The following is a 26581-nucleotide window of genomic DNA, read 5'->3' as shown; positions in this document are numbered from 1 at the left end:
CTACGGGAGACTTGCCCAATCTTGCCAGCGTGTCAGAACCCTTGTACGAAGTTTGCCCCATTGCCGTACGGGACTACGGGCCATGCCGTGCGGGGGGTCTTGGCAGGGGGGGGGTAGAAAGCTCAGATTCTTACCCCATGCTCAAAATTACAGAGCTTTAGGAGAGCATTATGCACGTACTTTTAGTTTTTTAAGGGGGTGTCTGGTGAGGAAGTTCTGGGCCGCCAAAGTTGGGGGGTCGGTCCTCGTCCCTGGGGGTCCGTCGGGTTTCGGGAGCCCATCCTGGCGGATTTCGGGAAGCGCCCCACAAGCAGAACTAGAGGCCAAATGCTGCATTACGAGGCTCATATGTGCACGTTATGACGTAATAAGCACATACAAAGCGTGGGAGGGCTAAGTTGCGCGTCCGGGCGTGGACATGTCGGGACATGTCTCCACATTCAACACATGCGCACTGACACAGCTGGGCTCTGAAGCGCTGATGCGCACGAGTTCACGTCTAACAAGGCTGCCGATGCACGTTGTCCATTCGTAACGCGGCAGAGAGTTGAGCGCGGGGTGGTCTGGGTCGAGGGGATTTCCATGGATAGGATCCCGGTGACCGAAGCCTCAGAACAGGACCGCTGATGACACGGAGTGATAGTGCTCGTCAAGAGGAGTCGATTGACACCACTTTGGTATTAAATGGAGGGGTTTTAACCCCTGAACAACAAGGTTTTGTCCGTCAGGGGGTCGGTCGTCCCCTCAAGGGGGGTCCCGGGGGATTTCGGGGCATGGGGTCTGGCACTTTGTTTCCTACCCCCCCCCCCCTGGTCTTGGTGCCACATAGGGGGCTTCCCCGACGCCAAACAGGTCTCTTATTGGTCCGACCAGCGCCATGCAAAGCAATGCACCGGCGGCACCGGCACACAATTAGAAGCAAACATACGCAGCAATCTCACGTACTTGCGTGTGTCTATCATTCGAGCTTGCCTTGAACACTCTTCTCATATCCTGTGTCTGGGCCTCAGTAGGCAGTTTGATCACGTAATGACCAGCAGCAACTAACAGACACGCACCCCTTCTTTCTGCGCTTGCCCCCGACATTATTGTCGGCTATCGCGGGTAGCAAACACGCCATCTGGCGCGTATCCGGTTAACAAGACGCAGTACTCATGCATGAATGTCATGTTTGTGCAGTTGCTCCATCTCCAGTAATCATTTCCCGCATGTGTGGCACCAAGCAAAGTACACGAGGCTTGGTCGGCGTGCTTGGCCGCTGCTGCGGCCGCATACATGCAACCAGTGGTATCGCGCACTACTCATCATTGCCCACCCACCGCACCACACCCACCTCCTACACAAACATACAGACCCGTCTTCAGCTCAGCCCGCCGCCGTGTGCGGCTCACGAGAATAAAACCGCCTGCCCGACACAATCCTCAGCATTGTCCTGCGCGGAAACCAGCGGCAGGTTGGCACGTACCGCGCGCAAGTAAGCACGCAGACTGGCGGACACCAAGCTAACATGCATGCGGCCGCACGCCCCGCCCGACTCAATCACACTCAATCTCCCGAAGCGCCCTGTTCCTGCTGCCCCCGGGCCACGCCCTCCCGACGCCCATGCTTCTAGATGTATGGAATTGCAATCTGCCATGCCACATCTACATTTCAACCGATCTATCCTTCAGGCCATCTCTCTGTTTACTATGATAGTGAGGGGGCTATCTTGATTACCGCCGCCGCTGTACATGCATACTACTGCGGCGCTTTGTTCCGTATGTTTGCACGCATGTGTATAAATGCTCTCAGGCCCTGCCTGCCAGGTAGAGCCAGACGCAGACCTTGCCATAGAAACGCAAAAGCCATCGAAAAGCACGCTCTCATACGGTAAATCCTGCGAAAGAGCTTCACCTTGATTATTCAGCAGGCCTAAGCAGTATGCGGTTGGAGCATCCTAGTTGTGGCGCGGCTTTCAACGCGCGCACGCGGCATGCATGATAACGGTACGTGGTCAAGCTACTGCAGCCATCAGCGCGCGCATATGGCACCATGGCCCATCAAGCTGCTTTTAATGATTGCGATACAGTTCCAATATCAAGGCGCATCCACCGCACGCGGCCGCGGCGCAGCGCGCGCGCGCACGATCCATTGACCCTTTCAACTACCGCACGCGCGAAGTTCGTTACTGACGCTTAGACCGCGGCGAGCCGGCGGCACCGGGGCCGCCGCTGGCGGCAGCGGCGGCGCCGCCGCTCGCACCGCCGGCCGCGACCGCGGATTTTGTGTCTGTGATGAGGGCGTTGAGGTCTGCGGGCGATGTGCCCAGACGGACCAGCCTGGCACGCAGGCGGCGGATGACGTTCTCCTGGTCCTCCACCCGGCCCTGCAGCGTGGTGATCAGTTCCTGCGCGGCGCATGAACGCATTCGATGTGTTGGTGTTGCGCTAACGCAATGGATGGCTGGAGCAGCAAATGATGAGTAATGTGCAGCAGGTCGATCGCCAACTAGCTAGCAGGCGAGCAAAGCCGGCCTGCAGCAACGCCACCACGTACACACGCCCCGGACGCCAGGTAGGGTCACCACCTCAATGGAACCCCCTGTTGCGGAATGAGTTCGTTCCAACTTCATCCGCTATGCTTGCTGATGCATGATGCCCACAGTCACTTACCTTCTGGCGGACGCGTGACCGCTGCTTGGACAGGCGGTTGCGTATGCGCAGGGCGGCCTGGGTTTTGTAAGCGGGTGTGTGCAATTTACTAATAGGGAGCGCAGACAGTTAGCGTGGTGGCTGAGCAGGGCCGCGCGCGGTGACGCTTGATGTGCGGCAGTAGACAGCAGGCACATTGCTAGTGTGAGAGAGCTCAAGGAAGGAACGCAGGTGTCATGCACGCATGCATGCAGCCGCTGCCAGCCACTTGCCTTGCGCTCCTCCTCGGTCTCGGGCATGGCCCAGTGCGGCATGCGGGCGCCTCCGGAGCCGCCGCGCGCGCCGCCGCCGCCCGCACGCATGTTCTTGCCACCGCCAGCTGCGTTGCTGCGGCCCGTACCGGCGCCCGGCGCGGCACCAGCAGCCTTGCCCTTGCCGCCTAGGCCCGCCGCCGCGGACCGGTCTCCCGACTCGCTTCCGTCTGAGTCATCATGGTCATCCTCCTCCTCGTCATTCTCATCAGAGGACTCAGCAGAGCCTGCGCATGCACATGGAGAATGCACATGGAGAATGAAAGGAGCTAGTCAGCTAGTGTCTGATAGCGACACGCAGGGATTGATGGATGCTTAGCAGGTAAGGGGGGTGCGTTTGAGTAAGAAGTGCGGTGAAGTTTGCAAATCTATGACTAAGCTGACCAGCAGTAGCACATGACTAATGATAGCGTGCCCCGGACACAATAAAAATGCCAAGATCGTGGAAACCCAGCCAGCTACACGTACAGCACTCACAATCCAGTTTGTAGTCTTCGTCATCTGCGGATGAGGCCGGGGGCTGCACACGGCGCGAGTGCGAGCTGCTGCGGCCGCCGCCACCGCCGCTGCCGCCACCAGAGCTTGGCTGCTGCGGCCCTTGCGGCTGCGGCCGGCCAGTGACTCCGTTCACGACCTCAGCAGCGGCCGCAGCCGCAGACACCGCATCGGGCTCGGCCAGCTCCATCGCCGCCTGCTGCTGCAGGGGCCCGCCGCCCGTGCAGCCGCTGCCCACGCCGCCAGCGCTGCTGCCGCCCACCTGCGGAACCAGCAGCAGGCCAGTGCCCATGGGCCCGTTACCGCCCTCCTGCGGCAGTAGCACCCCGCGGCTGCCGCCGCCGCCGCCGCCCACCTTCACCGTCATCATCATCAGCGGCACCTGCTGCTCCGCGGCCGCAGCGCCGCCCGCGCCGTCGCCCACAGCCGCCGCCACTGCCGTGTCCATTTCGCCGTCCGACAGGAGGAGCGCATTGACGTCGCCAGCCGCCGCCGGGAGCGGCCTGGTAGCCTCGGGGAAGAAGGAGGCTGCGGCGACCGCCATGTCATCAGTCCACGCTACGTCCGTAGCAGGGAACCGGCCCATCGCGGCCGCCGCCGTAGCTGCAAGGAAGCCGCCCCGGCCACCGGTGCCGCTGCTGACGGCATTAGCGCCTTCGGCAGTAGCCGCAGCAAGTGGCTGCTGCGGCACCAGCTGCCCATGCGGAGGCTGCGGCGCCAGCCGCGCCTGCTGCAGGCGCTGATGGTACGTGCGGGCCGCGGCGGCAGCGGCCAGGGCCGTTACGCTAGGCGCACCGGCAGCGAGGTAGCCCTGCTGCTGGGCCGACTCCACCTGCACCTGCACCTGCACCTGCACCTGCTGCATGCACATTGCGGCAGCGGGCGCGGGCACGGCCGCAGCAGGGGTGCGGCACCCCTGGGCCGCAGCGGCGGGCGCGTTGGGGCTTCCAGGCGAGCGAGACAGCAGCAGTGGCATCACACCGGACCCCAGATCCACTTCAGAGTCAGCCATTTCGCCGCTGGTGCTGTTGCCGGCGGCGACGCAAGCGGCGCCACGCGCCCCCGGGGCATTGGCAGCAGCGGCCACTGCCGCCGCGGCTGTGCCCGCAACGTTCATGTTGCAATCACCGCTGCTGCCGCTACCGGCAGCCGCGTCGCCGCCGCTGCACATCGAGCCCCGGGACGCGCGGCCGCCGCCTTCACAATCGACGGCGCTAGCGCCGCCGCCCATGTCGCCGCCACCACTGCCCGCCGCCGCGACCCAGCAGATGTTGGTACCGGAGGCTCCCTCCATGTTGCTGTTGCCGTTCGTGTCGTTGTCGCTGACATGTGTTTTGTTGGCCACACTTAACATGCGCTGCAGCTGCTGCCAGCTGCCGTCATCGGATGCGCCGCCAGCACCGCCACCCAGCAACACGTGCTGCTGTTGCTGAATGTGCATCTGCTGGTGCGGCTGCTGCGGCCACCGCAGTGCCGCCGTCTGCGGCGGCAGCTGGGCCCAGCCGGCGGGCAGCGGCGGCGGCGGCGCGCGGTGCAGGTACTGCTGCCGGTGCTGCTGAGGGCTGTGCAGCATGGGGTATGGCTGCGGGTAGGCGGCCGCAGGGTGGTACGGCAGGTGCCGCGGGGTGTGAAGGAGGTGAGGTAGCTGCATCAGGAACGGGTGCTGGCGGACAGGGCCGCCCGACTGCGCGCGCGCCTGCTGCCTGGCCGCCGCGAGCATGTGCGGCGGCAAGGCCCCCGTGGGACCGGAAACCATTCCTAGCTCGTCAGCGATCTGGGGCTGATGAGGACTGTGCAGGTGCTCGGCGCCATCCGCGCCGATGGCCGTGCCCGACTGTTGCGGGTGCTGGAAGAAAGGGCTGGGGTGGAAGCGTGTGGGGCTATGACTCAACCCGAAACCCCAGCCAGGTTGTACTTGGGGACCGGCGCCCATTTGCCGAGGTATTAGTACCGATGGTGCCGACGACGTGCGCTCGATAGGCAGTGGCGCCCAGCAGGGAGAAGGGCAATTGTCAATTCGAATGCCGGTCGCCTTGTTCCCACCCTCGCCTTCAAACAAGCTGGTGAGAATTTCTTCCATATTTTGCTGGCTTGACAGGGTTGATGACTCAAACTCCATCGATTGTCGGCGCCGTGGTCGCTCGCCCACGGGGTGACTTGCCGGAGCGCCTATATGTGGCTGCGCAGTCACAAGAACAGTTCGAACGATGCTTCTGTGTAACCCCGTCAATCTTCTTGCATTTCGAGCGCCCGACTGCTGGCAATTCTGTTGTGCGCGTGACACTGGAGCTAAGTTGGGGCTAATCGGACAGTTAACAAAGCATGGGTTGTATTGTGACGGTAATTGAACCGCTGCAGGTTCAGTGGACACAGAACAGCGCTTTCGAAACTTGGCAGTAATTGCGGCGAAAAGTGTGCCGCATGAATCCTCTTAAAGGCTGGTGCTGCGACATATGCAACAGCGGAAAGTCGATTAAAGCGCCCTATTCATGGCGGTGGCTGGAGAGCGCGTTTGAGAAAGGCCTCCGCATTCCGTCGCTGCTGAGCGCGGCCTCAGACAGTGCCTGGCAAACATCCCATCAACCGCCACGTGTCCACCGGTGTCACCCTAACGTGGGCTGCAAATACGAAAGAAACTTAGCGGGGTCTTAAGTGTGACCTGCTCAGCGTTCCGGTCACGCTCGAAGCCAGGGGTTCTCCTGCTCGAACCCCTGCTCGAAGCGACGAATCTGGCGTGTGCACCATGGCACTTCTCATATTTCAGGGGCCTACTCCTTAGTGCACAAGTTTTATGTCTTTGCATGCACACATTCCTTCGGCCAGGACGGTTTCCCGCTGCGTGCACGAGCGTGCAACCCGCGGCTGTCGCCTGTCGGCCCAACTGGCCAAGCGGCACGTGACATGTAGAAACGACGCGTACTTCGCCTCCCCCTCAGCTGCGTTGGTCTCGCTAGAGCTTATATACCCGATATCCCACAGGTGTACCCCTGCCGCAGTGCCCAGTAGCTGCGAGGCCGCGCGTTGTTCCGTCGTGAACTTTGTCCCGCTTGGGATCCCAAGATCGCACTGGTTACAAGAGGGTCCCGATGAAGGCGCCGGCGAGGGAAAGTAGGACCGGCTACCAACTACCCCGGGGACACGGTGACGGTCCTTCCGATCGTGCTTCCGGTTTTGGGTCACTCCATCAAGTTTCCTCCCATGGCGCCAGGCACACGCACGGACACCCGGCATACTACTGCAGTATCCCGGCGGATCAAGTGCAGCCCCGCCCAGCCGCTCTGCGCCCAAACATGCTTCCCAAACCCTAACTCAACTTCCTGAAACACCTGCCACTGTGCCACCTCAGTGCCGAGAGCAGCACCCAAAAGGCTATAACACCATGTGTAGCAATGCCTTCGCGCAAGAGGCAAGTAAGCTTTTACGAACCCGGCACACGGGGCCCTTTCCATATGATAGCGCAGCTGTGCCAGGGGTTCTGGAACGTGTGACGCGATAACGGCTAAACCCCGTGTTGCAGTGCTATATCGAGTATAAATTGGAAAGAACCACTGGCCATAGAAGCCCCAGTGTGTTATGGGAGCGAAACCCGCCTTAGACATTCTGCCTAAGGGCACGCTACGCTTCCAATCTACAACACCCCGCCCATCGCAGCCATGGCGTGCATGCCCCTGATGAGCCTTGCTCCTCTAGGTGCCATTCAGTATGCCGGTGTTTCTGTATATCTGTCTGCATGTCGGTTTGTCCGGCCACAGGCTACCTGCTACCCACCCGCATCTGCTCATACCGCTCGCTTTCTGCTGGTCAACAAACCGGACCCCATCAACTCACCAAGTCACACCGAGCGACAACCGGGCGCTCACGAGCTCGCTCCTGTCATGCCCTCCAGCAGCGCAAACGACAACCACCTGCTGCGCCGTCTGCACATCAATCCTCCTCCTCATCCTCATCCACCAGGTCAATCATCTCCGCCTGCTGCCGCTGCTGCGGCGGCGGCGCGTGCGCCTGCTGCCCCTGCTTCCTGCCCCGTTTGGTTGCTAGCGACCTCAGCCCTAGCGCCGACACACCATTCGCGGGGCGGCCAGGCCCTGGTGCTGCCACCCCCGCCGCCGCCTCTTGCGGCACCAGGTGCACCGTGTTGACGCCACTGCTGGTGCCGCGTGACAGCGCCGCCGCCGCCGCCGCCGCCGCAGCGGCATCAGCGACAGGGGCGCCATTGGCTGCAGCCGCGCCTGCTTGCGGGCCAGCAACAGGGCTCCCCGGCAGCAGACCGCCCGCAACGCCGCTGCCGCGAGCTTTGGCCGCCTGCTTCTTGGCTCGCGGCTGCGGCTGCGGCGACTGCAGTGGTCGCGGCTGCTGCAGTGGCTGTTGCTGAGGCTGGGGCGCGGGCTCGGTCGCAGCCGCCGCCCCGGCGGGCCCGGCAGCATCCTCGCCCACATCCTGCTGCTGCTGCTGCTGCTGCTGCTGTTGTTGGGTGCCGCACACCAGGCAGCTGCCGCCGAGACTCGCGGGGCGCTGGGCCCCGCACCGGGTGCAGGCGGCGGGCTGAGCTGCAACTGCGGGCGGCGGCGTGCCACCACCTGTGTAGCGCGGCGGTCCCAGGCCCGCGCGTTCAAGAGCAGCCCGCTGCGCCGCCACAAACGCAGCAACGGCAGCAGCAGTGGCAGCAGCAGACGCCGGCACAGCCGCGGTTCCGGGTTCTAGCGCGCGCTCGGGAGGCGGCGACGCTGCCTGGTCGCCGTCCAGCTGCTGCATTGGTGTCCGCGGCAAGCGCCGGAGTCCCAGCCCCCTGGACGTCCAAAAACTTGCCATGTTGTTCATCAGCCGCTGGCCAATGCCACCAGCGCCGCCACTGCCGCCACGGGCTGCGCTGGGGCTAGCTGCGCTTCCGCCATCCCCCACCGCCGCAGGGTCTGCCGCTTCCGCCGCCGGGGGCCGGCCGACATCTGCATCCTCACCCTCCATGTCTGCCTCCATGTCTGCGGTCCAACCCGTGGCTCCGTCCGTGGCTTCGTCAGTAGCAAGGCGGTTGGCAGCGTCTGCGCCCGCGGAGCCAGCCGCTGCCGAATCAGCAGCAGTGGTAGCAGCGGGCTCAGCGCGCAGCCGCTTGCTCGGCTTCGTCATCGCTGATGTGCCACCAGAGCCAGCAACAGCGCTATCACCACGGTCACCGTCGCCGTCACCGTCACCGGCAGCGTCACCGTCACCGTCACCGTCACCACTGCCGCCGTTGGCCTGCGCTGTGGACTGCCCGTTTCGCGGTTGAGGTGGTGGCTGCGGCTGCGGCTGCGGCTGCGGCTGCGGGCCCTGCGGCTCTGGCGGGTGCTGCGGCGGCTGGGTCCCCTGTGCCGCAGCCTTTTGACCAGCCTCCCGCTCCGCCTCCCGCGCTGCGTTCCGCGTCGCCGCCCGCTCCGCCTCCCGCGCTGCCTCCCTTGCCGCCTTCCGCTCCGCCTTTCGCGCTGCCTTCCTTGACACCTCCCGCTCCACCTCCCTCGCCGCCGCTGCCGCCACGCGCACGCGGCGCTCCTCCGGCTCCAAGTCCATCAGGTTGAGGTCCTCCTCCTCAGCCGCCTCCGCGCCGCCGCCCGCACCCGCGCTGCCGCCAGCAGCGGCACCTGCAGCACCCGCGCCGCCGCGCTCGGCAGGCGGCGGCACCGGCCTTGTCAGCCCCACCAGGACACCGCCCTCGCCGTGGTCGCCCACCGCCAGCCCCACCTCCGCGGCAACAGCAGCAGCCCCGGCGGCGGCGGAGCCGCCGCCCGCGGTGGCGTCACTCACGGCGCCGCGACGCAGCCGCCGCAGGCGGCGCGCCTCTCGGGCGCCGCCGCCCCTGGCGCCTGCCGCCGCCGCCGCCTCCAGTTGGATGTCGTACTCGCGCTGGGCGGCTCGCTTGTCGTCCTCCGTGAGGTGCTGTGTGTTGGGGAGGGGTGGGAATAGTAAGGGAGAAAAGGCGCAGGGACGTGTGAGGTGCTGCGTTGGAATGCGGGTCGGTGCTGTGTGGGTCGGGGCGGAACGGGGGCCGGGAGTGGCAAGGCAAGGCACTAGGCACGGCAGCAAGTAAATATGCGGATGCGTGATGGCGTCTGCTGCTGGGGTTGAAACCAGCATCAAGCACATGACCACGACACCGGAAGCATGCACACACATACACACACACACACACATACACACACACACACACACACAGTGACACTCGCGCACTCACTCCGAGCGGGTCGGGCGGAAGTTTGGCCTTGTGCGGGTGCGCCTTCACCAGCTTGCGAAGCAGGTGCGCGTCCTGCAACCCAGGTGGCAATTGCAGTGGCAGCGGTGGAGCTTTCCAAGGATGCGAGATGGGTAATTTTGGCGATGACAATGGCAGTGATACCATGCAACAAGGTAAGATAAACTGACAGACCCGCGTTCTCGCTCAATTTCTCGCTCGTTGGCTCCCCCACCGCTCACCTCCGCCAGCTTCAGCAGCATCTGGTCCCGCGTCTCCCACTGCTGCCCCGGCCCCGGCGTGCCGGCTGCCCCTTCCGCGCCTCCGCCTCCTCCGCCTCCCGCTCCTGTCGCCGCCGCCGTCGCCTCCGCCACCTTGCACAGCTCTCTGGCGGCGCGCGTGGGGCTGAGGGTGGTGGGCGGGGTGTAGGTCCAGATGTCCTCACACGCCGCCTCCTCCGCCTCCATCTTGCGGACCGCCTTCTTGTCCACCACCTTTGGAGGGCAGCAGCAGGGGCAGGGGGATTCGGAGGTAGGGCGGGGCCAGCACGTTGGGAACAAGAGGGCAGCTTCTATAAGTATATGAGCAGCGCGAGCTCCTCACCCATACCCCAAACACCTCTCCGGCCCCCCGATGCGTCTTCGACTTTCTGGTTGCGTATTGGGAATGGTGAAAACACCTCCGCCAGCCCCCCCGCCGTCCGCACCTTGCTGAAGAGCTCCTCCTTGTCCACACACGTCTCGTACACGCGCTCCTCCCCCGTGGCGGCGTACACCAGCCGGTACACGAAGGTGGGGCGGCGCTGGCCCAGTCGGTGGATGCGCGCCACCGCCTGCGCGGTGTCGTGTGGGGGTGGTGTGACATTGAGTCGGGCTGGGTCGGGCTGGGTTGGGGCATGCGCGCAATGCATATGATGGCATGCGCAGGCAAGCGGAGCGGACTCGGCACCGCCAATTGTGGCCAGGAGTTCACCGCCTCCCTGCACGCACAAACATACCGTACGGTACACACACGCCCTCAGCTCAGTCCAACCTCCCCCCCCTCCCCCCTCCCCCCTCCCCCGCAGGCCCGCAGGCCCGCCGGCCCGCACCTGTGCGCTGTACACTGGGTTCCACTCCAGGTCGAACAGCACCATGCGGTAGGCGGTGGTGAGGTTGATGCCCAGGCTGGCGGCGCGCAGGGAGCCCAGCATCACCTGGAGAGGGCAGGAGCACGGGGAGGAGGCGGCGGCAAACAGCGGGGCGGCCTGGCGATTGGCAAGAGCAGGCGGTCCCGCAAGACGCATACGGCCTGCTACGACCACGCAGACGCATCAAGCCAGCAAAGACATGCGGCACAGGCGTCGATGCAGCAGGGCGTGTGCGGCCATGCACGCTGCTGCAAGCCGCCGCTGGGGATGCGCGCCGGGCTCACCCGCGCCTCGCGGCCGTCGTTGAATCCGTCAATGACTTGCTTGCGCTTGTTGGTGTCCACGGAGCCGTCGATGCGGAACAGGTGCCGGCCGGGCACGTAGCCCTGGCCGGGCGACGTCAGCAGCGCCTGCGGGCGGGGCGGGAGCGGGACCGGCGCGGTGGTGGAGGCAGGAGGAGGCGGAGGCTTGAGCTGTTGGATGCTGAAGCCTACTCAAACACGGACACACATGCACACGCAACACACACACGCCCGCGCGGATGCTCCCTTTGGTTCAGGTGCTTCATAATCCAATTCGCGTACACTTTTATACGCCGCCCGCCCCACCCCCCATCCCACCCACTCCCACCTGCAGGTCATCCAGCACTGCCAAGTGCTGACTGAAGATCACCAGCTTCTCTTTCGCGTCCCAACACAGCCTGTGTAGAAGGTGGGCGTGCGTGCATGTGCGTGCGTACGTGTGCGTGCGTGCGTGCCATACCATAAAGGTGTGTGTGGAAGTGTTTGGGGATGACGAGTACAGGCGGGAGGCGGGCCCAGCGGACTTGACCAGAGCCAAACACCCGATGGAACAAGGGCACTAGCGCGCAGCCCCACGTGCCCCGCTCACTTAAGCAGGCGGTGCACGAACACGTGCTTGCTCATCTGGCCCCAAACCGCCTCCTGCGTCCGTGCTCGTGGGGAGGGGGCGGGCGTGGCAGCCGCCGCCGCAGCAGCCGTAGCAGCCGCGCCGTCGGTGCCCTCCTCCTCCTCCGTCTCCGCCTCGGGTCCCACAGGCGCCGGGACGCGGCGGAAGCGCTCCAACAGCTGCGACAGCTGCTGCCGCACCTGCAGCAACACACGCGTGTGTGCGTGTGTTAACAAGCACATATGGTGTGGCGGTGAGTAAGGGGCACGTGCAGCCTCAATGCTGCAAGCAATGCACATGAAGCTCGGCTCCTTATCACGACCATGCTGCATCACTCAGATCCGGGCCCCACCTGCGCAGCAAGGGAGATCTTTGACTTTTGCTGACCCTTGCCTCCCGCCGTCTTCTTGGCTGAGGCAGCGGGCGTGGCGGCAGCAGCGGCTGGGCCGGGCGCGGCGCCCTCCTCCGCGCCCGCGTCTGCCGCGTCGTCCACGTCTACAGATGTGCGAGAGGGCAGCGGCGTCCACGGGGCATTCTCAGAGGCCACGTCGCGACACACGTGCCAAACGCACGCACAACCTGTCGTTGCATGCCTCCTCTTTTGCGGTTTTGGCACACAGCCCGGGCCAATTTCGTTGGGCTCGGGCACATCAGTCCCCCGCCCCACCCCGCCCCGCCGCTGCGCCGCTCACCTGCCTCCTCCAGCTCGCCCACGTCCACCAGCTGTTCGAAGCGGGACGGCGCGTTCAGCAGCTGCGGACGCACCGGGGCCGGGCGGCTGGTCATGGTCCCAGCGGGTGCGGACACCCCAACATGGACACCCCCTAAGCAGATCTAACGCAAGATGTGTATATGCGTGTGCTTGATTCTGTGTGTGTCCCCATGCATTAGCTCCGCCGACGTCCGCCACCTGACTCTCGCCCCATCTCCCCATTCCTCCGCTGCGCCTCAGGACCCTTACTGGGAACAGTGGAGACAACCCTCGACCCCGAGCTCTCCCGGTCCCCAACCTCCCTCACCATGCCAAGCACTCGCAGGTCCCGGAAGAACAGCCGCCGCTCCAACACACCACCCGAGCCACCGCCTCCGCCCTCTGCACCCTCGCCGCTGGTGCCGGTGCCCCCAGCCGCCCCCGGCGGCGGCCGCCCCTGCAGCGCCCTCAGGTAGGCTGTGTACATGGCGCGCTGGCGCGGCGTCATGTCCAGGAACAACACCACGTCGCTCTTGGGAGGCAGCATGGGCTGCGGGCGAGGGGGGGGGGTGCATTCATGATTATTCGAGAAGTGAAGGCGTAGCCAGGTGCAGTGGTATAGCAGGGGGGCAGGCGGCGGGGCCGGAGGGCGCCGGAGCGGCGGCGCGGGACGGCGTGTGCGGCAAGGGCACGGCGGAGATGTGTTGAAGGTCGCTTTGCGGATACGGTAGTTGCAGTGCCGCGCCCAGGGCGGTGGCAGGCAAGGCCGTGCGGACATCAGCACCTCGGCACCGCGGCGCAGCGCCGGCTCCGGCCCGCATGCCCGTGCCTGCCTCCCGCCCGCCCTCCCTCGCCCGCCCCCAGCCCGTCTCACCTCCAGTGTCTCCGGCCCCACCCTGTGGATGCAGTCCTTCGTGAGGCGCTCCGTGAGCAGGTACAGCTTCTTGGCGCAGGCCTCCCGATCGGCACGGCTGGCGTCGGGCTGCTGGCCTGTGCGTGTGATGCGCAACAGGGGTGTGTAAATACAGGTGTGGGTGTAGGTAATCAGTTGGAGAGGGGCGGAGTCTGCACCGCCCCTTGCCCCCCGCCCCCATCCGTCCCCACCAAGCCTGCCTCCCGCACCCGTTCTCACACCCTCTCCCGCACCCTCTGTGCTGCCCGCTCCCCCCGCCCCCGCCAGTTTCCACCCACCCTTGCGGATGATGGTGGCGAACTCGGCCCTGAACTGCTGCTGCGTGCCCAGCAGGTCCGGCTGCGCCCAGCTGATCATGGCAAAGTACTCCTCCAGGTTGTTCTGCAGCGGATAGCCCGTCAGCGCCAGCCGCCGGGGGGTGGACACCTGCTGCATGGCCTGCGGGGAGCGAGGAGAGGACAAGGCAGCGAACATGGCTTGTGGTGTGTGTGGCTGCGGTAGGGCAAAGGGGAAGCACCACGAGCGCGCGGCTGTGTTGTCTGGTTTGGCGGTGTGGCGGTTGCGGTCAGCACGCCGCTAAGGAAGCGGCCAGAGCCACACACACGCACACGCACACGCACACACACACACACACACACACACATACACACATACACACACACTCTCTCACACGCACACACTCACACGCACACGCGCGCACACACACACTCACACTCACACACCCACACACACACACACACACACACACGCACACTGCCCCATGCTTGCCTTGTAGTATTGTGACTCGGGATTCTTGAGCTCGTGCGCCTCGTCCACCACCACCAGCCCGCAGCCCTCCAGGAGCAGCCGTCGCGTCTGGGTTACACGTACACACACAGGGGGGAGCAAGAGCATGTGGCGGGCGGGTCCCGGGTACCGCACACATCGCAACCTACGCAGCAGCTCCCATCCCAAGTTTGCCCCCCCCCTGTACCGCTTTGCCAAACATCCTTGCAACCCCCCCTCCCAAGCGACGCCACCACGCCCCCACCTCTGCCCACTGCAGGTACGCCTCATCTGTCCGCGGCGGCTGTGGCGGTGACGGTGGCGGCGTGGCCGACGGCCCCGCCACGCCGTCCGCCATCTCCGTGTCTCCGTCAGCGCCAGCGGCCCCCGCGGCCGCCCCAGGCTGGCCCACACCGGCCTCAGGCACGCCATCGGGCGTAGCCGGCGGCGCCTCGCCACCGCGCAACTCCACCGCAGGCAGCGGCGTCGTCCCGGGCGGTGGCGTCTGCCCGCCCGCCGCCGACTTGGGCGGCCGGCCGCGGCGGCGCTTCGGCCCTGTGCCGGCTGCCGCCGCCGCTGCCGCCTTGTCCTTGGGCTGGCCGGGCAGCGCCGGTGGCGTGAGCACCGCACGTGTGAACATGTGGCGTGTGATGATGAGCACCGAGCCCTCCTGCGCTGCCCAGCGCCCCACCGCGTCGTCGTCCTGGTTGTACATGTAGACCTGACGTGGCGCGTGTGTGTGTGTGTGTGTGAGTGTGAGTGTAATTGTGAGTGTGTGTGTGTGTGTGTGTGTGTGTGTGTGTGTGTGTGTGTGTGTGTGTGTGTGTGTGTGTGTGTGTGTGTGTGTGTGTGTGTGTGTGCAGTGGGGGGCAGTGGCAGCGGGTGTGGTGACCGGCGTCATGGTCAAGTTTGAGCAGGGTAGGGCGGGATGAGACGACCACTTGACTGGGGCGGAGTGCCCAGGTGGTGAAGGCGAGGACAGGACACGAGCGTAAACCGCAGATATACCTGAAGAGCTCAGCACGAACGCATGGTGAAACGCACACAGCCGACGGCGGGCAGTGACACCAGCGACACCAGCGACGCCGAGCACGCGCCGCACCTTGTTCCCTGTGAGGCGGCTCAGCTGCTCGTCCTCGCTGCCGCGCTCGGGAAGCCAGCGCTCAAACTCCACTCGGAAGGTGGAGGCCACGTTGGCCGGCGTCACCACCAGCGCGCGCCGCCGCCCCGCTAGCCCGTCCTCGTCGCCGTCGGCCGCCGCGGGGTCGGCTGCTCGGTGAGCAGCAGGGGGAGGGGTTGGGAGCGGAAGGAGGGCGATGAGGTGTGCGCGTTGAGGGGCAGGGTGTAAGTGTGCACGGCGATGGTCAGAAACTCGCACGTCATGCGAGAAGCAGCCCCACTGAACACCGGCACCCCCCCCTGTCCCCCTGGGTTTTGTTTGTCGTCTCCGTGCGCCTGTTCTGTGCTGTGGTGCGCGCCACCGAGCCCGGGCGGCGACCTTCATCGCCGGCGCCCCTGAGCCTGCTGCTCCACGACACCTCGGCCCCATCCCAGAAATATTATCGCTTGCAACCAACACCTCTGCCTGTGCTCCGCTAGTTTAGCTTGGTTTGGTCTAGTTTGGGCTGGTATTTTCAACCCCCCCTCCCCCCCCCACACACACATACACACACACATACACACACACACACACACACAGACAACCCACAGCTGCGCCTACCGCCAGTCGTGGCCTGCGGCTGGCTGCCGGGCCCCGGGCCTGCCGCCAGGCCCTGCCCCAGGAACATGTGCAGCAGCGCGATGGTGGACAGGGTCTTGCCCAGCCCCATGGAGTGCGCCAGGATGCAGCCGCCCGCGTCCAGGCAGCTGTTGTCGGGCTGCGCAGATGGGGGGGGGGGGGGTAAGGGCGTGGGGATAGGGGTAAAGGTATAGGGGAGTTGAGGGGTTGGAGCAGTGTAGACAAAGTGCGGTAAGGGGAGGGGTAAGTTGTGGGGAATAGGAAGGGGGGCATGCGACAAAATGAGTAAAGGGTGTGGTTGTGCCTGCCATGCCTGGGAGCAGCTCCGACGTCGACTGCCCCAGCCCCAGCACCCAGCACCCATTGTCCTGTGCCTGCCTGCCCTCCCGCCTGGCGGGGCCACTCACGTCCTGGGCCTGCAGCCGGTGCCGCTCCACCAGGTTCTCCCACATGAAGCGCAGGCCGTCAAGCTGGTGGGGCTTGATGGCCTTGGTGAACAGCGAGGCCAACTGCGCGGGCGCACACGCAGCAGTGGGCGGGCGAGCGGGATGCAGGTGGATAGGTGCTCGGGATTCGCTCGGGAGTCCAACCAAAGTAAAACCTTAATGCCGCACACACGTTGCTGGCTCGAGCACTTCCCTTTGCGACGCCGCTTCATTCGCCACACCAACTGCCCTCCGAATGAGAATCGACCCTCCCACACAATACGTGCCGCAACAGTGTCACGTGCCTTGGGTGTGGGCAGGTCAGGGAACAGGCGGCTCCCCGCCGCAGTGTCCTGCCCGCCGTCCGCCGGCGCCGCCGCCTCCTGGCGCTGCCGCCGCGCAATCGCCAGCTGCTTGTTCATCTCCCGCTGCCGCTTCAGCCGCTCCTGCAAGGCATACATGTGCGCGCGCGCAACAAGGCACAAGGGGAACGGATGTGTGTGAGGCAGTGTAGGGGACGCGCACACGGCTGCCGTTGTGAGCAGCATCGGCAGTACCGTAACAGCAGGTGCTTCTGCCGGCGGCTGCATTCCAACAGCGCAGTCGCGCGTTCCTAACGCCGTGCGACCCGCAGCACCCCTACGTGTGGCGTAGGGCTTTGGGGGTTTGTGATTGACCAGGGTACACATCGCGAGGGCGCACCTGCGTGGCGGCGCTGGGCTTGGTGGCGGCGGTCTTCTGCTTCTTGGCGGGCGGTGGCTTGGCGGCTGGGCCGCGACCGCCCCGACTTCCTGCGTGTGCAGCGGAGGGACGCGCGGGTAGCCAAGCCTAAAAGAATGGTCCCATTGTAAGAGAATTGCTGGTCCGGTTCAGTCCGTTCTACTGGTGACCAACGCGTTTGCCAACACAGCCGCAAAAGCAACACGGCCTCGCGTTCAGGCTCAGCGGGAAGCGCATCGGCGCCAGCAAAATAAAGAGAGCCGTGCCACCCCCGCGCCTTACTACCTTGCTTACCCCGCTGCTGCTCCTCCCGCGGCTGCTCCTCGTCGCTGCTGTCGTCGATCACCACCACCTCACTGGGGCTGCTGGCCCCGCCGCCGCCTCCGTTCACCGGTCCGCTGGCGGTCGTGATGGCAACGGAGGCATGCAGAAGGAGATTGTCAGGGTTGTACGACAAGGAAACAACAGGTGAAACCTTGCAAGCGTGCCTCATGTGCCCGTGCCCACACCATTCGTTCCTCCATGCGCTCGGACGCGCACAAAGTCAGTACCCCCGGCCCCAGCCTCACCCCTCCGGCTTGACAGCCGCATCCACCGCGGGCTCCTGCTGGTCCTCGCGCTCGCCCTCGCCGGCGCTAGCGCCTGACTCGTCTTCGGGCGGGGCCTTGCGCTTGCGGCCGCGCTGCCCCGTGCGCGGTCCCACCGCCGGCGCGCCTGCTGCGCCTGCGCCGCCTGGCACCGCCGTCCTGTAAGAAGGCGCATATGCGGTCGGGCAAATGTTTCAATGTTTCTGGTGGGGCACACATCCTTGTTCGTATCCCCATGTGCAGACCTTGATTCCCACTTGCACGAGCTCCCCAGCCTCCCTGCATGCGGAGTGCGTCGCCCTCGAAAGCAGCTGCCCCAAACACCCCACACTTAACATTGCCACCCTGTCACACACTACCGGACCAACCGCACGCCGCTTACCCTGCCCGGCCGCCGCCTCTCCCGCGGCCGCGTCCCCTGCCCCCACGCCCGCGCCCTCGCCCGCGCCCTCGCCCTCGCGTGGCCCCTTCGCCGCGGCCTGGCTCGATGCCGGCCTCGGGGGAGCCGGCGCGGCGGCTGCCTTCTGAATCGTCGTCGTCGCCGTCGTCGTCGTCGTCGGCACCGCGGCTGCCCGGGTGCTGCGCGTCGCGCTTGGGCGGGAGGGGGGAGAAGTGGGCGCCTCGCCGCACCCGGGCCTTCAGCTTCCTGCGCGGGGGCACGGGTGTGCGTGGCAGTTCTTGCAAGGGATCCTGGCAGCAGGCTTGCAGGTATGGCAGTGTGGGACTAGGCCGTACGCGCTTCAAGCGACGCGAGGTGCAGGCCTGCAGCGGTCAGTGCCCAATATGGTATTGTCAGCTCGCGCGTGGGCGCAGCCCGCCGTGACGCCGCTGTACCCACTCGTGCACGTTCTGAATGTTTGCAAAAGGCAGCCGCCGCAGCCCACGCGCCACTAGCCGCGCCGCTTGCTCGTCGGCGTCCAGCGTCGTGGCCGGCTGCAGCAGCGCCAACCGCTGCCGTAGCCGTGCGTCCTTCACGCGGTGCGCCACCACTGCGGCACTCGTGCCTGCGACGATGAGCGGCAGCACATGATCAGGCGTGCGTGGCAGAATGGCAACGCTCCAGGTAGCAGCGCGCATATGTGTGATACGGGCCACAGCAATGCAGCAGCGCTGTAAGCACACGTTGATACAGGCCCGGCAGCGGCCGCCAGGGATGCTCGCAATCCTCACGTGCACCCACCTCGCAGCCGCATCCCGCTGTGCGCGGCCACGTGGCTCCAGGCGCCCTGCTCTTGCCCCTCGTGCTCCGGCTGCCACCACAGCAGAGGCGCCGCGGCGAGGTCGTGCAGCAGCTGATCCGCGGACACCTGCGCACAGCGGGGCACCCCGGGAGCAGCGAAGCGCACACCATACGGTGCATACGGAGCAGGGCAAGAAAGAGTGCTCAAACAAGACGCGATCGTTTGCTGGTTTAGAATTTCAAGCGAAACTATGAATCAGCGCGCCCCGCCGCACTCGCATACAGGTGGGACCCAGCACACCAAATATAGGTCACAAGAGGGGAACGCGCTCATGTGGCGTCTGCAAGCCGCGGTGCCACGCCAGCACGCTTTGGACTACCACCTGCCAGCTGCCGGCGTCACTCACGCTGGCCTGCAGGTGCATCAGCAGGCGCCGCTCCTCAGCCAGCGCGTCCAGGAACAGCAGCCGGGCGTGTGTGGGCGCCGCCGCCGCCGCGCGCCGCGCCGCCGCCGCCTCCAGTGGCCCCATATCCCCTCCCTCCTCCTGCATATCCTCCTCTTGTTGTTGATGCTGCTGGGGGCCCGCCTGGAGGCGGTTGCGCCGCAGCGTGTGCAGCGTGTCGACATAGGAGGCGTCGCCGTATACGGCTGCGGCCGTGGCGTCCAGGCGCGTGGGCCACAGTGTGCGGCGGGGCTCTGGCGTCTCCGGCTCCTGCTCGGGTGTTGGCGCGGCTGCGGGGCCGGCCGACACGTACACGCACAGAAAGGGCGGAGCAATCCCCCATTGTATGCTGACTCGGTGAGCAAATCCCAATTGTATGCTGACTCGGTGGCAGACAGTTGGAAGCAAGGCAGCGCACGTGTTGCAATGGCACGCTGCGGAGCCGTACCTGTGTGCGGTTGCCCAGCAGGCAGCATCAAACGCCACTCGGTGCCCTCGCGTGCCGCCGGACCGCGGCCCTCCCGCCCGAGCCGCCTGCTTGCCGCCGCGGCCGCGCCCGCCGTGTCACCCGCTGCCCGCAGCAGCTGCGTCCAGCTGCATGCAGCGCCGCGTCCCTGCTGCCGCACCACTGCCAGCACCAGTGCCGGCCGCCAGCGTGTGGAGCCGTCCTCCACCCGCTGCCGCACCTGCAGCAGCTCGCCCCTGCGGGCGCAGGTGCCAAGTGTTAGCCAAGAGAGCACACAGGGAAGCCAATACGCGGACGTAACGTGGCGGTTGCGGCATGGCATAAGGGCCAGGGCGCACAGGCATGTCAGCACGCTCACCGCGCGATGCGCACAGGGCCGGCCCGTTCCCGCAGCTCCGCCGACACGCTGCCGGCGCTGCCTGCCGCCTGGGCAGCTGCACCGTCCGGGCGGGCTGTGCTGCAGGCAGGGCGCAGCATGTTGACCGGCACCTGCACCACCCGTACGACGGCAAGACGTTGGGGCATTGGTTTCAGATGCGTGCTTTGTCGCGGTCTATGCAGGTGGGAGGCGAGCGGTGCGGAACAAGGGGTTGTAAGCGGGATACTATGCGTTGCAGAGGTCGCGTCTGCTTCCGCTGCGGCCTTTAGAGTCCACGTCGTGCAACACAACTGTTGCGGCATGGCGCATTGGGGTACTGAACCGACGCCACTGACGCACCCCAACCCTGCCTGGTCACCATTACCCTCGCTGCCTGGCCTCGTGGACCCTTCCCCCCTTCCCCGCACCTCCTGTGTGTAGCCGCCGCCGAAGTCGATCTGCAACATGCCCTCCGGCGTGCGCTCCGAGATGCGGCCGCCCACACACCAGGCCCTGCGCACGCGGGGACACCGCGTCGGTAAGCGCGTCTGCAAGCAAACCGCCTTATGCAATTTACGGTACAAGGTGGTTGAACGCCCTGCAAACACACGTATGCACAGACACACCGCTTGCACCACCTCCGCCTGCACACACACACACACACACAACCACACACACACACACACGATCACGTGATCTGATAAACAACTGTAAACCGTTGTTACACACACACACACACACACCCACACACACACACCCACCCACCCACCCACCCACACACACACACACACACACACACACACACACACCGACGCACCGACGCACCGGAAGCACGTCGCCACGGCAGCGGGGGTGGCCGCAGCGGTGGTCCCAGCTGACTCCACCGTCGGCGGCACCATCACGTCCACCTCCGTTCCGGGCTGCGTCGCCAGCAGCTGCGGAAACAACGCCACCACCTCGGCCTCCACGGGGGAGAAGGCGCCGCCGGCCTGACCGCCGCCGCCCGCTGCGGCGGACGCGCGCCGCGCCCGCTGCCGCTGCCCCGCCGCCACAGGCGGCGCTTCCCCTGCTGGTGCGGGCTGCTGCTGGTGCGGCACTGCTGCTCCCGTGTCAGAATCAGGAGCAGCAGCTGGCCCGTCACCGGTGCCACCGCCGTCGCCGTGGCCCTGTACGGACTCGGGCTGGCCACCAGCTGCCTCCTCGCCACCGCATGCGACCTCGCCGTCCGGTGCCTCGTCGTCGTCAATGGGGTCCCCGATCGAAGCCTCGGACGGCTCGGCCGCCGTTTCCGGCCCATCGCCCTCCTGCGGCTGCTCCTGCCCCTGCTCCGCATCCAGGCCCTCGCCTTCCGCTGGGGGATTGGCAGGCACCGCCGCAGCCGCGGCCGCTGCGGCCGCAAGCCGCAGCCGCGCACTAAAGCCAAGCAGGACCTCGGTCTGGTTGGGCGCCAGACCTACAGCCGCGTTTGGACCTACGCCACCCTCCTCCTGCTGCTCCGCGCCATCTTTCCCGGCCTCGCCGCCCGCCCCGGCCTCCTCAGCAGCCGGGCCCGCACCCGCACCTCCGACTGCGCCGCCCCTCCGCCGCCTGGCCGCGCCCTTGCCAGCCGCCCGGCTGCCCTTGTCCGCCTTCGGCTCCGCATCCGCCTCCGCGCCGGCACCCACGCCCGCGCCGGGGGCTGGCCCGCTGCTCGTCGCCCCGCCCTCCACCTCCATGCCATCCCCCTCCTGCTCCTGGCCCTCCAAGCCGCTGTCGTCGATGAAGGAGCTGTCGTAGCTGCCCTCGTCGCCGCTGTCCTCGCCGTCCTCGCCGTCGCCGTCCTCGGAGCCCGCGCCAAGGCCGGCGGCGGCCGCGGGCTCGTCAGCTCCGCCGCCCTGCCGCCGCCCTCCCTCCTGTGGACGCCAAGGGGCACAGCACAGGAGGGCATCGGGTTACGGTACGGTGCCCAAGGGCTTGACCTGACAGGTTGAATGGCCTTCCCGGGCCCAGTCCGTGCCCTGTACAGAATGGGATTTTTAACGCAAAACCTCCCGGCAACGTGCTGCGGCCACCACGCACCTTGCCCGCGCCTGCGTCCTTCTTCTTGCGCTGCTGCCGCCGCCGCTCCGCCACCGCCTCCGGTCCCAGCTCCTCACGTGCGCGGCGCTGCGCCTCCTCCGCCGCCTGCCGCCCGCCCGACGCCAGCCCCAGCAGCAGCTTCAGTTCCTCCACCCGCCGCACGTCGTCCGCCAGAGGGCCCAGAAACCTGGCGGGATGAGGCACGGCACGGAAACTTGCGACACGTCGACACTGCCGACACCGCCCTGCACTGCGCCAAGGAACTCGCGGCGCAGGAATTGCCGACTCGCTGGGCAGGCACACAACGTAGCGGTGAGGAGAACCCCTCCACCCTCCGCCCTTCACCCTCCACACGTAGCACCCTCACATGGCCTCCATTTGCCCCGCTGCATAACATCGTAAATCAACCATTGAGAGCCATGACCAATGACCGCTCACTTGCGGCCGCCGCGCTCGAAGCCGGCCTCGTCGTTGACAAAGGTGGTGGCCACCTCGCGGCACAGAGCCGCCACACGCGCCTGCAGGTGCTCCACCTCCGCCCGCCAGTCGTCCGCCAGCGTGCGCGCCGGGCCGTTGGCGGCGGCCATGGCGGCGGCGGCGGCGGCGCTGGAGGGCTTGCGCGCGCGCAGCCAGAAGGCCACCGCGTCCGACTGTGTCCGGTGAGGGGGCGGGGTGGGGGGCGTCCATGCACCACTTGATCTCAGCACAAGTGAGAGGAGGCTGCATGAATGAGCGCACAGAGACGGTGCAGCATACGCAGGGAGGATCGCACGCGCCCTTTGGGGCCAACCGGGCAAGGCATAGTGAGTTCCGCGCCACCCACCAGAAGCAGCAGCCGCTTGCGCCCCGCCCTCCACTCCGCCCGTGCCGCCGCCACGTGCGCCTCCAGCCGCTGCATCAGCACCGCCATGGCCGCAGACGTCACCCGCGCCTCCACCGCCGCCGTGGCGTGCGTGAAGCCTGGCCGGGCCCAGCACACAACATTGATAACCGCATCACGGCAGGGAAGTTTTAACGGGGCCTCAGCCCGACTCAGTCCGCGGTCATGAACTAGCCGGGGTAAAGAGGCTTCAATGACGGCCACACGTAAACCTGGTCGCTATGACAGCAAGTCTCGCCAATTACCCCCTTGCTGCTCTCTCCTGCCTGCCGCACTCACCTCCGCGCCCCACCAGGCCCCGCACCATGCTGCGTATTGTCGCGGGCAGCGAGCCCTCCTCCACCCCCGCCCCGCGCAGGATGCCGGCCAGGCTGCGAGCCAGCGGCCCCTCGTGCTCCTGAAGCCGCTCCTCAGCCGCACCGCCTGCGGCGTTAACGGCCGGGCCGCTAGCGCCAGCGCCTGCGGCGCCATCCGCCGCTGCGGCCGCCGCATCCGCGCGCCGCACCGGCTGCACCTTCTTCCGGCGGCCGCCGCCACCGCCTGCACCACCCAAGCCCGCGCCGGAGCCGGCGCTCGGGCCAGGGCCCCCCGCACCGCCGGCGTCCGTGGGGGTCCCGCCGGAGATCGGCGGGCGGAGCGCCACGCGCTCCGCGGCGGCCTGCCAGTTGCGTGCGGCCTCCTCAGGATCGACCTCGTCGTCCTGCAGCGTGGCCGCCAGGTCGTCCTCAACCTCTGCCTCAGCCTCGACCTCAGCCTCTGCCTCCGCCCCAGGCTCGGGCGCCTCGCCTTCGCCGTCCTCGCCGTCCGCGTCATCCTCGTACTCGTATTCGTCTTCATGGTCGCCCTCGTCCTGCACCCCAGCATCCAAGACAGCCGGGTGCAGCATGGCGGCAGTGGGTGGGTGCGTGGAGAGCCACGGCCTGGGCCCGAGCGCACGGAGGGCACCGGGCGCCTGTCGTGCCGCCGCCCTGTCGCCGGACCAGTCGCTGCTGCTGCCAGCTTGCTGTCCGCGCTCCCTAGCCACTTGCCTGCTTAAGCCCGGATGCGGTGCGTGCCCCTGGACAACCTTAAGCCCCATCCGCACCATCCATCCCGCCACCCGCCGCCCGGCATTCGCGCCCACCTCGCTCACCTCCTCCTCCCGCAGAGAGATCTCATGCAGGAACGCCATATCGTCCTCCTCCTCCACCTCCTGGTCAAAGCCCGCGTCTACCCAGTCGCCGCCCGCCGCCGCCGCACCCGCTGCACCGGCGGCGCCGCCGCCGCGCGCCACCCGAAACCCGCCGCCGTCGCCATCCTCGTCATTCGCAGCGCGCTGTGTCGTGAAGGCCCCTGCGTCCTCGTCCTCTTCGTCCCCCTCGGCGTCGTCGGCATAAAATCCCGGCGGGCCGGTGGCGAGCAGCACGCTCTCGGTGTTCTGCAGGAAGAACTTCATCATCTCCCTGCGCACACACCAAAGTTGAGTGGCGACAAGGTCAGGGAAAATTGCAATAGCAATCAAGGAAGTGTTAGTGCCAGTGTGGGGTCACACGGGTGGCTATGATTGGGCGGAGGCGGCAACGGCAATACGGCACTTGAAGGGGCCGCGCCGGAAGCCGAGACAGAGGCGACGACTAAGATGACGTCTCCACGCCATAAGCAAGCGCACGCTGCCCACCTGCGTGTGCTCTTGTGCCCGGGCACATAGCGGATGGTGCCGTCTTCCTCGCGGACCCGCACCCGAGCCCGGAACTCGTTAATCCACCTGCCGGGGGCCATCAGCGCAAACGCACAGTGCACACAACAAAGCGCCCGTTGACAGGCACATGTCAGCAAAGCCTGTGCAAAAGGCCCCGTGCTCTCACACCTGCACCCTGCTCACCCTGCTCGCCCCCCAACGCAAACGCCGCCTGCCGGCCTCTCCCCCTCCCGTCCCCCCCCCCCCCCCTACATCCCCACCAGAGCGCACTGCCACGGTGTCAACCCCCGGCCGCGGCCTGCCCCGCACCCGTGCACCACTCACTCGTCCATGACGGGCTTGACACCCGGCCAGTTGGTGCTGACCACGACCGCGGGGTTGCCTGCGGGGTGCGAGCTTGCAACTTGAGGCGGGTGCCCAGGCACGGCACGTACGGTACGCACGGTGCCAACCCTATACGCCTGCCCGGCGTGCAGCACTTGCGGCTATGCGCGAAACGCGAGATGCGCACTCACCATAATAGTACTGCACCTTGAAGTCATCATTGGCATCGGTTTCCGCGTCTTCCTCCGCCGGCTCCTCGCTTGCCCGTTCCGCTTCGCCGCCCTCCGCGTCCTCCGCCACAGCCCCGTCTGCGCCGCCCACCGCCGCATCCGCGTCTGCCTCATCCTCGGCTGCAGTCACTGCTGGCCCCGCAGCTGTGCCCTTAGCTGCATCCTTGGGGGTGCGCAGCTCAGGTGTGCGACCCGGCGCCGGGCGCTGCTGCTGGCTGGGGCCGGAGCCGCCCGTCTCCTCTGCCGGCGTCGCTGCCACCGCGGCCGCCTGCGCGCCGGCCACCCCGCCCACCGCTGCCTCCGGCACCGACGTCATACCCGCTGACACGACTGACTGCAGGGGTGTGTGAAAGGAGGCGGGGCCGCCGCCACCCGTTGCCAGGTGCAGGCTGGGGTCAAAGCCGGCCCGACCCAGATCATCCATAGCGTGATCGCCGTCTGCATCCATCCCTGCGCCGCACGGCGGCGTGCTAAGTCCAGCAGCAGCTACTGCTGCTGGTGCTGCGGCGGCGGCGGCTGCCGCAGCACTGGCGCCGCCGGCTTTCTGGCTGCGGTTGCCGTGCTGCGGGGCCACAGCCGCGGCGCCTGAGGTGGCAGCGGCAGCGGTGCCGGCAGCCGCCCCGGGCGGAGCAGCGGCTCCGCCGCCTGAGGGGCCGGCTGCCGAGCCTGGGGTAGCTGCAGCGGTGCCGATATCTGGAGATTGGGCGCTCGCCCCCTTGGCAGCAGCAATGCGTGAGGGCGAGAGCGGGCCCGCGCCCTCCGCCCGGAGCACTCGGAAGGAGAATCCTGCGTCTTGTTCACCCTCATCGTCCTCATCCTCAGGCTCCTCTGGCTCCTCCGGGTCAATCTGCTCCGCGCCGTCATTCGCAACGGGTACATCGCCTGCACTTGCTGCGGTGCTGTGAGCGCGAGACCCGGCTGGCTGGCCGGCAGCGGGGCCTGCCTGAGCCGCAACAGGTGTGGGGGCAGGCCCAGGAAGGCCTGCCCGGCTTCCGGAGGAGTCGTGAGGCCCCTGGTTTGTCAGTTCGACGTTCCGACCCTTGCTGGCCAATAGCTTATTTCCATGCTCAATAAGCTGCGGCACCAGGTCGGGGTGCTCGGTAACAAGCTGCTTGAGCTGCGCGAGATGGCCGAGCGATGCTGCGGTGCCCTTTAAGTTGCGCGTGAGCTTGGCCACCGCAATTTGCAGGTCAGCAACGTCCTGCTCCAAAGTTGGAAACAGGTGCTCAGCAGGCGGGTCCGCGCCCAGCTCCATATTTGGAGCCAATTTTCGCACTCTATCACAAGCTCCTCATCACAGATACCATCGCATGGACAACTACCGACGGTTTGCGTCCCTTGTTTTGTGTTTGCGTTTCAGGTCGTGCTGTCGTGCTGCGCTGATGGGCTGATCCCAAATGGTCCGTGCAGGGCACCTGGGTGAGCTCCGATTTCCTCGTATACATGTATGCA

The 26581-nt window shown here is 66.4% G+C and overlaps 2 protein-coding genes across 2 annotated transcripts; both read right to left on the bottom strand.

Moving 5' to 3' along the window:
- Nucleotides 1-952: 952 nt before the first annotated feature.
- CHLRE_06g288000v5 (uncharacterized protein) lies at nt 953-5864 on the bottom strand. The gene is made up of 5 exons (XM_043063374.1): nt 3792-5864; nt 3419-3698; nt 2903-3168; nt 2652-2708; nt 953-2386 (listed from the first exon to the last, which is right to left on the bottom strand). Exons 1-5 carry the CDS (start codon nt 5367-5369, stop codon nt 2165-2167), a joined length of 2403 nt encoding a protein of 800 aa, XP_042924080.1. The 5' UTR covers nt 5370-5864; the 3' UTR covers nt 953-2164.
- Nucleotides 5865-6494: 630 nt separating this feature from the next.
- On the bottom strand, nt 6495-26564 carry CHLRE_06g287950v5 (uncharacterized protein). Its single transcript, XM_043063373.1, has 38 exons — nt 25091-26564; nt 24900-24957; nt 24555-24641; nt 24030-24339; nt 23177-23747; nt 22841-22977; nt 22456-22667; nt 22018-22204; nt 20785-21851; nt 20388-20472; nt 19960-20090; nt 19584-19837; nt 19100-19425; nt 18693-18819; nt 18351-18516; nt 17895-18158; nt 17495-17671; nt 17220-17323; nt 16908-16996; nt 16511-16651; nt 16188-16289; nt 15763-15919; nt 15145-15311; nt 14308-14763; nt 14046-14132; nt 13556-13715; nt 13239-13354; nt 12693-12914; nt 12366-12426; nt 12026-12168; nt 11656-11873; nt 11395-11464; nt 11049-11174; nt 10726-10830; nt 10342-10467; nt 9878-10129; nt 9639-9710; nt 6495-9343 (listed from the first exon to the last, which is right to left on the bottom strand). Exons 1-38 carry the CDS (start codon nt 26382-26384, stop codon nt 7361-7363), a joined length of 10410 nt encoding a protein of 3469 aa, XP_042924079.1. The 5' UTR covers nt 26385-26564; the 3' UTR covers nt 6495-7360.
- Nucleotides 26565-26581: the final 17 nt, after the last annotated feature.

The sequence above is a fragment of the Chlamydomonas reinhardtii genome, chromosome 6 (genome assembly GCF_000002595.2).
Source record: "Chlamydomonas reinhardtii strain CC-503 cw92 mt+ chromosome 6, whole genome shotgun sequence".
NCBI lineage: Eukaryota > Viridiplantae > Chlorophyta > Chlorophyceae > Chlamydomonadales > Chlamydomonadaceae > Chlamydomonas > Chlamydomonas reinhardtii.
This window is presented reverse-complemented; position numbering and strand designations above follow the sequence as displayed.